The sequence below is a fragment of the Pavona decussata genome, unplaced genomic scaffold (genome assembly GCF_977016875.1).
Source record: "Pavona decussata unplaced genomic scaffold, jaPavDecu1.1 SCAFFOLD_51, whole genome shotgun sequence".
Lineage (NCBI taxonomy): Eukaryota > Metazoa > Cnidaria > Anthozoa > Scleractinia > Agariciidae > Pavona > Pavona decussata.
Window position 1 is genome coordinate 1,896,543 of NW_028145473.1, and position 12,070 is coordinate 1,908,612.

The following is a 12,070-nucleotide window of genomic DNA, read 5'->3' on the forward strand; positions in this document are numbered from 1 at the left end:
ATCATGTCCTTAATTCTCATGACCTCAGGGGTTGAATAAGCATTGATATTACAAGGAGAAATTCGATGCTGATCACTGTTAGAGCTTAAGGGGTTAAGGCCGTCTTTAGTTCTTGGGATGGGATGTATTGGTTAATGTTGATTGTATCTGAAGAATAAGTGTAGAGTATAAGGTCATTAGAGCGGTTTTCAATTGAGTGTCGAAAATAATTCTGCGTTTGCTTTGATTTTGCATTACTACGCTCTGCGACTGGTTAACAAAACACACGCCACTTTCTCAGCCAATGGGAATCCAAACCAAAACCAATTGTGTTTTCGCCGCACGCGTTTTTCCCGCGCTTGGCGCCAGTTACATGCATTTGCTTCCAATTCTGATTGGCTCGTTGTGTTGTTTACATCTGTTACGATTGGTCAGAGTAACTACTTTGGTTTGGTTTTACGACACTCAATTGGAAACCGCTCTATCATGTTTTGTTTTAATATTCGTCTCTTACGCGACTTGATCTCATTTCTTTTCAGTCCACTACCCACAAAACCGTTGCAAAATTTGGCGAGGATTGCTGGCAAGACATGACGTCACGCTTACAGTTCTGAATTCACGCGGGGTTCAAATACGTGATAAATTTGAACCTCGTGAAATGCACATGATGGAGGCGCGTATGCCTTCTTTTCTTTCACATTTTGTTTTTGTTTTATGTTATGTTTTGAAATTCTCGATAGTCTTCGATATATGAACCAGTACTATTGTCGAATGTTTCCAAGTCTCAGGGTCTTTATTTTTTGGCCCTTTCTGTTGTACAAAATGTTACTTTCAAGAGCCAAATCACATTAATTAATGAATTTACATATTTTGTGATGGGGTTTAAAAAAAATTTGGGTAAAAAACCCCGTCTTTGAATGTAAGAGGCCCAAACAGCTTAAAAACACAGAAGCAAAACTATTAAGGGTTTTTAACGAGAAAATCGTTGAAGGAGCTGTTGTTTTGACCAATATTTTAGCGGTTTTATGTTAAAGCGCAAATACGGCAAATTCAAGTTTTATTAGCACAAATAATGGAAGAAAACTTGTCTTCGGTGGCCAAGTTGTTGGTATATTTAACAACCTGGTTTTCCATTGGTTCAGTTTCTTATAAAACCTCACTTAATAGCTAAATTCTTTCAAAACTGAAGAAATCGGTTAAAAAAATGTTTAGTCAATCAAAATTATTTTGCGGATAAAACAAATACACAGTGCAAGAATGGAAAATTGCTTTAAGTTTCCGTTCCGTTGGCCCCTCTGTTGTTAGAAGAAAAAGCAATTTTACTTTTTACGTTACATAAGCTTACAAACAAGGCAAGGGAGTTTGCCATGGTTTGCGTGACTTCGCTGGACGTATGATAGTTATTTGCGTGACAAACGTTGCGTGACATAATTTGATGTGGACCTTTGAAAATGTCAGTGTATCATCTGAGAGATGGGGAGATTCGAGTCTTTTTATGGGCATTAATATTCAATTTGGTTTTCTTATAATTTGCCTTCAGTTGTCTTTCGGAAGTTCTCGATTGGAAAAGAAGCTGACTCTAGATTTTGTTAATTGCTGTTTGAATGAATTTTCTGTCGGTTTTCTCAGAAACTGTTCCAAACCGTTTAATACAGTCATCATATGAATTCTGAATATCATATACTTATATACTTATATGTTATATCCTTGATATTCTGAAGCAATTCAGAGCAAAATCTTTAGTGCGAAATGTTTTATTTGAAAGCAACATAGGAAGCTAGTTCTTCTATCGTTAATTAATTTTAGTTCCTTTAATTTTGTATCGCGATCGATGCTTGATAATTGTAAATAGTTTGCGCTCTCTTCATTTTTCCGAAGCCTGTTATTTTGGTGGTCACGGGAAGTGTAGCGTGATGCACTACAAACCGGCTTCAAAAGGTTTAATAGCGCATTCCCTACTAGTTAGGAGATTAATATAATGATTGTACAATTTTAAAAAGTGAATGGAAACATTTGAAGCTGTATTAATAGTTATTAAACTATCGGGATGACGCTACGCTCTCGAACTGAAGTGATTAAATTGGTTATTTAACTGACACATAAAATTTATTGGAATAACACAGAGTGATTTATTACCAGAAATATTCTTAACTGAATTGAATTAAAACGATTTTTTTAAGTACGCCTTGCTTGTTCTCCATAAAATACAAACATTGTAGCGGGTAAGGAATGTGCCTTGCTCAATCGCAGCGTGACGGATTGAGAGCTCCACACCCCCTACCCCCAACACCTCTTTGGATGAGGACCCCTACTCCACCCCCATTTATAAACAAAATGAAAGTCCGCACACCACACAAACTAAGCGGAATGGTAAGTCTGTGCAGTGGCATTAGAAAGTAGCACAGAAAACCAAAATACTAATGAGATAATAGATAATACAGGTGTAACAAGTGAAAGCCATCTCTGATACAGACATTTAACAGACGTGCATTTGTTGAAGTTGGCAAAAAGTTTGAGACATGCTGTTTGTGACTCTTGTATCCACGATTTCACGTTCCCTGATAAAGTTTTGGCCGAAAGGTTAGGTTACCAGGATGGGCTCCTGGTTATATAGAACATGATTTTGTTTACGTTTACATATTTTTAACCAGACAAACGTTTTAACTATCACTTTTCCTTATATGTTTCCTCATTCTCACAAAATTCTACTCATATTATAAAGTATGGGAACATGAATGTGTCTTACATACATACATACATACATACATACATACATACATACATACATACATACATACATGCATGCATGCATGCATGCATGCATGCATGCATGCATGCATGCATGCATACATACATACGTGTCTTCTGTTTGTTAAGTAATAAAAACACTACTCAGCCTCCATTACTCGTGAGGTGGGTAACAGTTGGGATCAAGACTTCGGGACAAACTGATCAAAGTCATCAAACCAGGAACCAAATACCTTGGCCCAGAACAACTATCACTCAACTTTGAGAGTTTCAGATCTGTTTGTTCAGCAAACTTCTAATCAGAGAAAAAGTTACAGCCTTTCCTTTAATTTCCCGGTACAAAACCTTTTTTAGGCAGTCAAATTTATGAAAATTAAACTGTTAAAAATTAGCAGATTATTGTTCCTCTTCCATCCAAGTAACATGCATTGTATATTGATCGAATTCTGATGCTCGACAAAATTCCTTGAGCCAGCATAAAACACAGTGCATTGAGCATACGCGTGCAAGTCTTACTAAAATGGCGGTTTAATGTTTCTTTACTTCCCTTCATGAATGGAACTTCGGTTAGTGATGTACGTAGATCGTAGAGTTTAAATTTTTATTAATTTTGTTGCCGGCAAATGACTTCATTTGTACAGTTTACCAAAACTGGTTATGATTCCCTTTGTTAAAGTATTTTTGTATTCAAATTGTTTGCGGTGTTTTTTGAAATTCCTCAGAACATTAGGAAAGAAGGCCTTTCACGCAAGCGACGCATTACACCATTGGAAAACTCTTTCAAAATGGCCAGGTAAAAGTAAAAGACGGGTTTCAAACTCAGTTGCAAAGGACCATTTGCATAATATCCGTAACTACCCCACGTTTTAACATTCTGTGAATGTTTGGCAACGGAATTTTTCTCTGATTTCAAACGTTTAATAGACTTAAAGACCATGTATGTTGTATAGCAAAAACCCGATTGCATGGCTCTCTCTTGAGTTTATTACCTTTTCGAATCCCGTTAACAAATCCTTATCTTGGCAACACAGAGGTGGAATTGCTGCTGTTCTATGCAGTGAAAAAGTCAATAATATAATTTACTTGTATAGATAAGCTCGCTGTAGTTTCGATCAGATTTACAATTTGGAGTCATTCTGTTCTGGTAACGGAAGTTACATGAAAAATGCTGACACTTGTAAAACAGGTGGATGTTTTATGAAACAAGCATACAGTATTATAATTCAAAGCTTCGCTTCGCCTCTGAAACTCTTTAACTGCGGTACAGCCGTCCACACTAATTCGGTAATTGGCGACAAACGGCACAGCAGTTTGTTGTTGATGTTTTTCGTTTTCGTTTCCTTCCACGCTCCCGGTAAACGGCGTTTTCAGTTACCAAAAACGGAACTTGTTTTACGAAGATGTCGCCCCTGTGGGGAGAGGGTAAGGACATTTGTCCTGGTTCAGTGTGGACAGGAAAAGGTCGTCCTTTGTTATGACAACCCGTTTTGGTGACTAAGGAAAATTCGTTGGCGGAAGGACAAAACGGAAAAAAATATCTGTTTTCAAAGACTTCCGTATTGGCGTGCACAGGAAGCGCGGCGTGGATAAGGTAATATAATGTAGAAGGAAAACGTTTGATTGTTTCAGTGTCTGATAGTCCAAAATGTCTACTGAGATTCAGTGTGAATGAAGCTGTTAGTCGAGAGGCTAAGAGTCCACTAACAGAACATACAACTGCTGATGCTGTATTTATATCATGACATTTCCACGGAGCTGTTATTTTTAGAATGAAGTTCCTGGTTTGTAAACCAAACAGAAGCTAATTCTTATGCGGACCGGAATTTAAACTTTCGCTAAAAATAGTATACTAAAAACTACCTAAAAATAAAAATTTTAAAATTGTTAAATTTTAATCTTTTTTTTAATTTTAAAATTGTAACGTCTCTTGCCACAGGGTCAGTCTTAAACATACCCTGAACAAGAAAGGCCGTGGCTTTCGAAATATTGGAAAATATACTTCCCTTACCATGAAATCAGCCTTGCTCTTTTTTTAGATTATTTGTTTTACCTTGACACACGCTTGGTATGGGAGTTGTACGCTCCGAGTTTAAAAAAAATCCGCAAGTAGTCCATTATTTCCCTAAGGGGTGGTCGAGCGAATCACCCCTCCGATTGACACACGCGAGGACGCGTGACTCACGAGGGCCGTCGAGGCGGATAGAAAATGCAACTAACTCGCTCAAACACCCCCGAGCAAAATAAGAGACGTCTTGTAGTCTCATCCACCAGTGCTAACTTGAGCAATTTTTCAACTCGAAACGATTCAGTTTTTGTGCGCGATTCAACACATAAGAAAACGCGAAGCATCATCAGGCACCGGACTTTCCCCAAGCTCAAGTCCCGCTCTGACCGCTAGCTGGAGTTGTTGCTTGGTAGCCCCGAGGTTGTAAATAGCCAATTGGTCTGCCTTCTGCCAGTTGGGATTTTTAAATCATTTCTTTGTGAAGTTTAGTGCTCGGCCCACTACTGACTTGTGCTATAAACACTGCCGAGGGTGAATAAACTGTTATTTATTTTAATCTGATTTATTTTATTTATCAGCGGTGTGAACACGCGACGCAAAGACTCGAGCCGGTCTTCTTTCCACGCGACTCCGAGCTGGTCTCGTGTAAATCAGGTTGTTCTCGCTTTAGTTCAGCGAGTTATGTAAATGTTAGTAATGTTGCCCTGAAATTTTACCAGCTCATTCTACTGAGAAGTCCAAACCCTGCAGAAACAAAAGGGCGTGGGCATAGAAGGGTACCTAATGGCTTGTAAATTTTACAGTAATAGTGAGTGAATTATTGCTTTCCACAATTCTGGGGACAAAAGTAAGATTCTGGCGGTAAAAGTTTCAGAGACATTTTTGTTTTATGACAAGTTTTTTTTTTTTTTTTTTTTTTTTTTTAATAAGCTGCCCCGGTGGTTATATTAATGAGGCCAATATTGAAGCCACAATTAAGATTTTGCCAGACGCTTCCAAGAAGCTCACGTTACGGCTGAATTAAAAAAAAATCAATAAACTTGGTAAAAGGGTTGTTAAACCCTCCCCACACTCGAACAAAATATTGATCTTGCTGAAAAATAAACGCAGAACGAACAGGATATTTCAGTTATTATTCCAGGATTATAATATAATACAATAATCCCTTTCGGACCGGGTAGGCGTAAGACAGCACAGCACACGGACAATAAGCCCCGGTAGTTGTTACCCGGGGTTACACTCCGGACTAGGTAGGTACTTCCCAACATCACCCCTAAACAGGAATCCCAAACATCTACCCGTCTCGGGGGCCGGGGAGTAGGATTTCAAGGATCGTATTGCTAAGAGGTTCACTTGAGGCAAACTAAAGGATCAAGTGTCATCAGCGGGCTTTTCAGACGGCATCGCAATATAAGCGTGGTTATCAAACGAATTTTCCTTTTTCAGGCAAGCTCTTCATACTGGTGAGTAGGCACTGCTGTCAACAACACGCTCTTTTTGCTTTATTACTCGATTAGTTCCATGCGAAGACTCGCTTGTTTGTGCCTGTTTGTTCGTTTTGACTAAAAGCTGCGCAACAGTTGTGTGTGACAAACGGTCATACTATCCTATACGCGATGCCCGCCAAAATTGAACTCTTCAATGCCGGTAGTTTAAAACAGTTTTGTTCCTTGAATCAGCTGTTCAATTCTCTAGTGGAGATGCGAAAGCCATGTGAACTTTTCGCCGAAATGTTTTACAAAAACCCATTATCGTCACGATAAACAACTCCAGAACCGTTTCATTTGAAATTCAAATTTATCTCGGTAACGAAATAATTGAGCAATTATCCAGATTACTGGGGTATGGGAGACAGTCAATATTATATAATTTAATAGGCACTTTGCGCTGTGGACTGTACCACTTCTCTTCGCTTCAGGGATCGAATTATCTGCCATCAGCTCTTTTGAAGATTCCTTTGTTGTATGTCGCCGTGTGATCGCACGCGGTGGCGCCCGGTTACTCGAAAACCGCGAAACCGTGGTTTGGCCGAACTGAGAGGCATAAATGTGCTTATTAACGCGTCTGTATAATATTTAGAGGTTACATAGGAAGCCAGACAATGAATTTTTGTCTTTGTGGGTGCAAGCAAACTATGTAAACTTTTCATGATTTATTAGCGAATTGTTTAAACGCGTGCTACATAAGAATACTTTACATCATCCGTTTGTATACTTCCCATCGTTTCAGCACTCGTTTTTACTAACTAGTAGACTAGTATCATTTTTAAACTTCCCGAAATATTTTATTATCTTTCTTGGCAATTGCGCGGAGGATAACATATTTTACGCTTTGGTACAGAGATATAACATCAATTCTGCACCACATCAAAATTTGCTGACAAGATTCGAAATGAATCAAACCGAAGGATTTATAAGAGTCTGCTAGAATCTAGCCTCCCACGCAGTCGTTTTTAGGGGACTCGTATTTATGTGTGGGAGGCTAGCTAGAATCATCCGTTAAAATTCCACTTTAAAGTTCCTCATTATTTCACTTTCCATCATGAAGTTTTAAATAAATATTTTGTTTTAAATTTTGAAGAGGTTATCATGATAGCCCATCACATTTTTGCAGTTGACCTTTGTCGCGGCCACAAAGAAGCCTTTTTTTAAAATAAAGAGCATAATTTTGTGCCTCAAAATCTGTCAACGTTAGGAAATATCCAATTATATATCTATGATAGACCTGTGGAAAAAATAAACAAAGCTTAATATACACCACACAAGGAGCTAAAATATGCAATCCCTCGGGGGAAAACTGTTTTGAGAGCTCGCTTCTCGTGTTATGAAAGCTGAGTTAGCTTAAAACTGAGGAAAATGTTTTCCTATCTATTTTCGTATAAAAAATTTCTTATAACGGCTCGCTAAAGCAAATAGTTGCGGTAACTGTGCGTCAGTTTTCTGTTATTTAATCGATATATTTTCAATTTTTTTTCTGAGCAAACTTCAACGGTTTCTAAAAAACGTTGCGCTGTATGCAACCTAGTATCTAAGTTTGACATTTTGCCAAACTGAGAGATTACTGGCACAAAATACAGAATGCATTTCATTGACGAACTTGTAAACCCTTTGATGTTGTTCTCGCGTGCGCATAATCCGGATCAATCTTCTGGACTATTCCGCAATAATCTGTTCACAATTGTCTAGTGGTTGGAAAACACATGACAGTTACATCCGAAAACACGAGACCCTCTCAAGCTCGGCAGGAGAGCGATCGCTGTCCCTTTAATGATATAAAAGCTAAAGCCGAGTCCGAAGCGTACAGCTTGTTTGGTCGTTTAGGTTTGAATTAGGCTGTAGATGAAATAGATAGTAGGTTCAGGGTTTATTCCTCAAATTGGCTCATAGCGTATGTTTCTTCCCTTCATTTATGCAGCGCTTGCTGGATTTAGACTTTCTTAAAGGGGCAGATCGATGGGAGATATCGTGATTTTTGGCCAAAATTCACTAAATTTAAACTTTGAACATTGTGTTAATTAATTTCTTAATCGCTAATTTAAAGAAATGTTAATAGTGATTCTAAGACGAAAGGTTGAACCAAAATATAGTATAACCGGCGATTTTTAGTGCGTTACTAAAGCGAAATTTGAAAACGTCCGCCAGACGTTTTCAAATTTGAACCCCTCTTTATCTTCTTGGTCATCTGCCGGCGAAAATATCCTTGGATAGTTTCTTTGCATTCTGATAGTCTTTTAATGGAATTTTGTCATTATATCTTGGCTGCTATCAACCGAATAGCGTCTTTCCGACTTTCGATGTGTTACTAAAAATAGCGTGATACTGTCCCTTTAAAGTCCCTTCCAACACACTGAAGAGCTTTTGATTGTGTGTGGCTCGCCCCCCCCCCCCCCCCAAGCTAGGGAAAAGTCCCTGGGAACGAGGTTGTGCTGCTAGTCGTTTTCTTTTTCTCAAGGTGTAAATCCATTTAATTGCTCTTTGAACTGGAGTATCTGTCATTTTGACTTTCAACGAACAAAGAAAAGTCGTGTGAATCGCTGTTAAATATGCATAGGGGCGCACAAGTTCAGGGGTGCCGGTTCAGAAATGAACATTGAAAAAACAAACCGACCATTTATGTGTCATGTAAATCAAGCGGGCCGTACCCTAAACTATGGGCCCGCCTACCAAAATTTAGGTGCGCTGGACCCAAAACGAATGTCGTGTAAAATGGGGTTTTTACCTACAGGTGCATAAATGGGTACCGGTGAAATATCGTGAAGCTATCGTGGGGGCCGGTAACCCCATGACGAACAGTTACACAATCCGCGAGGGGAGGGGGGGGGGGGGGGAGGCAGCTAGTTACACCTGCTGTAGGTACTGGACAAAATGGACTACCTTGAGTTCTATGCAACTTTACGTGCTTAAAGTAGCCTCCGCTATGTACACGCTTTATAGTTATTAGTGTTATCATTTCTGTTGTCAGACATGGGATTACTATTCATTCATCGCCTCTTTTCACCTTTGTTCCGGGGTTTCGTCTTAGTTTCATTTACAATTTTTGAACCACTTGTAGAGACAATTTCTTCCTCGTATTAAACTGTTTCGAAGACAGCTCTGTAATTGCTAGACTCGTGTTTTCTTCTTTCCAACTTTCCCAAACTGTTCCTTTGAGATCAAAAAAGTTCTTGTAAGTGTCTTTTTTTTTTTCAAAAGAAACTTACCAGTTTCATTGCTGTATTATGCAAAAGAATAATTTGAATTTATTTTGTCCCTTGTTCAGCTTTTATTGAGATATCTATACCGTATCGAATTACTGTATTACACAAAACGTATAAATTAATGTGATTGCGTTGGACCATAATTGACCATGTTTGCCCCCAACACAGACCGTACTTTAGTGTCTGCATCCTGAACAACAAATACAGGGACGATACATGACGAATTTCAAGTCGCAAATTGTTTTATTTATTCCAGTGTCAATCATGCGCGTGGTAGCAGTTTGCTGTTGTGTTGTGCTTCTCACCCTTGTCCAGACAAACCAGTCCTACAACCCGTTTGACCAGTTCGGCGTCTATTGCAAACCAGAGGTTTACAATCAACTTGTCAAAAGAAAAGGCTGCGATTCGCAGTACATCCGGGTAAAAGCCTGCCTCGGCACATGCGCGTCGTATGCGCATCCGCTGGACCGCCCGCCTTATTTCAAGAAAGTGTGCGAATGCTGCAAGCCATCCAGTACCCGATGGAAGGTTTTTAGTCTGCAAAACTGCGACTCAGATACCTCCCCCTTAGTACAAGTGGAATCTGCCGTGAACTGCAAATGTATGGGATGCACGTGAATTGATAAAAGATGATTGACATTTAACTTGTTAAACAGCATCATAAATAGACGAATGAATTGTTGATTGTATTACATAAAAGCGTGTAAAGCAAATAGAATTGAAGTTTAAATCACAGTTCAGAATTTTTTGTATAGTGACGCCACCAGTTTCAACATCAATATTAATTTCACGCCATCTTTGTGTCACACAAGACGTGAGTTATTTGAAGCCATAATAAATATACGTAACGCTTGAAATAGATAAAATTGTTCCACTGTATCTTTTTCTTGTATTTGTAATTATCTGCAAAAGTCTGTTAGATGCAACCTCGTTCCCAGGATCTCTCATCTTCCTGTCAAGATGAAGGGAAGCCCTGGGAACGAGAATTTGTAGCCGCTGACCAGCGATTTAGCAAAGTTTGAAAATACAGTTCGAACTACAGTCGAACCTCCGCTAACGGACACCTCCCGTAGGCAGACACTTGGTCATGTTCTCAGCTACATACAAATGCTGCATTTTTAACCTCCTATAAGCGGACACCTCTCTTAAGCGGGCACTTTTTCTGGCCCCAAGGGTCGGACCCTTTTTCGAAACTTCCAATTCTTCGAACAAAAAGTTGTTTCCCTTAGATTTGCTTCGGTCAGATTTTTACGCCTGATTTTTTGAACTCCCGATTTTTCGAACCAAATTCAGTTTCCCTAGAAGGTTCGAAAAATCGGTATTCTACTGTATGCTTTTATTCTATATGTAGACCTTATTCTAAAATGGCTACTTTTTCAATATTCTTTTGTTGGGATTTAAATTAGCCCTTCTTGTCTCTTTCTTAAGCTTATAAATCAAAAGAATAGTTTACCTCTAACGCGGCAAGCAGGGCTTTCTTGAATACAAACAAAGGAATATTAAAATAGAAGTCATTTTGGAATAAGGTTTATGCCTTTACTGGCCGAGGTCAAGGAGCATTGTGATTGGTTCGCTGAGCGTTCAGAAAGTTTGTTGACGGACCTGTCAATTGTTTGATCTTAAAGGGGAAGTATCATGGGGTTTTTGACCTCTTTGTTAAAATGGTGAAATAAGACCTTCACATAGCTACAAAACAATTTTAGAACAACGAGAGGAAAGAAATCAACTCAATTCTTGACAGGAGCAACTCGTACTCTGTTCTAGCGCATTTTGGAAACAAAAATACGAAAACTTGAAAAACATTAGCCTGAACATTTTTCAAGTTTCAATCCATTTCGACCTAGTCTATTTCTGGCCAGAGGCACTAATTGATAGATTTACTGCACCGGGATGATAATTTATAACAAAACAAGACAATTATTTTTTGTTTCTGTTGTCAGACAAACATTTTTGGGTTTTGAAATGACATCAAATTTTCGTGATACTTCCCCTTTAAGGATGTTTGGACTAAGGAGGTTTTTTTTTTCTATGAGCGAAGTTCGGTCTTCCATCTCACGTGGAATAGGTGGTTTTCACCACACACATCGTCACGCAAGTGAAAAAATAAAATCCTCAACCATTCAATAGATAAAGTCAAGAAATTGATATGTTGTAGAAGAGTGATACATAAACAACGTGTGAAAGCTACAGGGCTGTGCGATATCTCCTAATCGAGTTATTCGAGAAAATGTACCACGGAAAATTACAGAGTTTAGTATGGGACGCCATGTTGGTGCCCTGTCTGATGGGCACCAACATGGCGGCCGGAAACCAGCAAAAACATCTGGAGTTTACCTTGGCTATTTCAAAGCCTTTCTTCTCCCTGCTGAACTTTCACACATTGACATTAACGCTTCTATTACATGTTAGCTGATCAGACCTAAAAAAAACACGAGGCGAATCGATGTTTTCATGTACGTGACATGATCCTTCTGTCACGCACTGCGCAAAAATCTAAAATTCAAACTGCTCTATTTTCAAAACAAAGAATGCTGTCCTGCTGAAAACAAGCAAGCCGATGGAAATTTAGATTTTCTTATATGTGATGAAGATAAAAACCCAAAATTGTGTTTAGTTATGAATTTCATATTTTTATGACGTCA

At 38.8% G+C, this 12,070-nt stretch overlaps 1 protein-coding gene and 1 long non-coding RNA gene across 2 annotated transcripts in view; both read left to right on the top strand.

The window, feature by feature from the left end:
* The window catches only part of LOC146481031 (regulator of G-protein signaling 7-like), a 36,749-nt gene extending 34,588 nt beyond the window's left edge, over positions 1-2,161 (top strand). The window contains exon 17 of the mRNA XM_085108748.1: positions 519-2,161. Within this exon, the coding sequence (XP_084964874.1) occupies positions 519-573 (55 nt within the window). The 3' untranslated portion in view covers positions 574-2,161. The remainder of the gene's footprint in view (positions 1-518) is intronic.
* Positions 2,162-5,964: 3,803 nt separating this feature from the next.
* On the top strand, positions 5,965-10,294 carry LOC146481033 (uncharacterized). Its single transcript, XR_014864525.1, has 2 exons — positions 5,965-6,195; positions 9,685-10,294. It is a non-coding gene; the product is annotated as an uncharacterized LOC146481033 (long non-coding RNA).
* Positions 10,295-12,070: the final 1,776 nt, after the last annotated feature.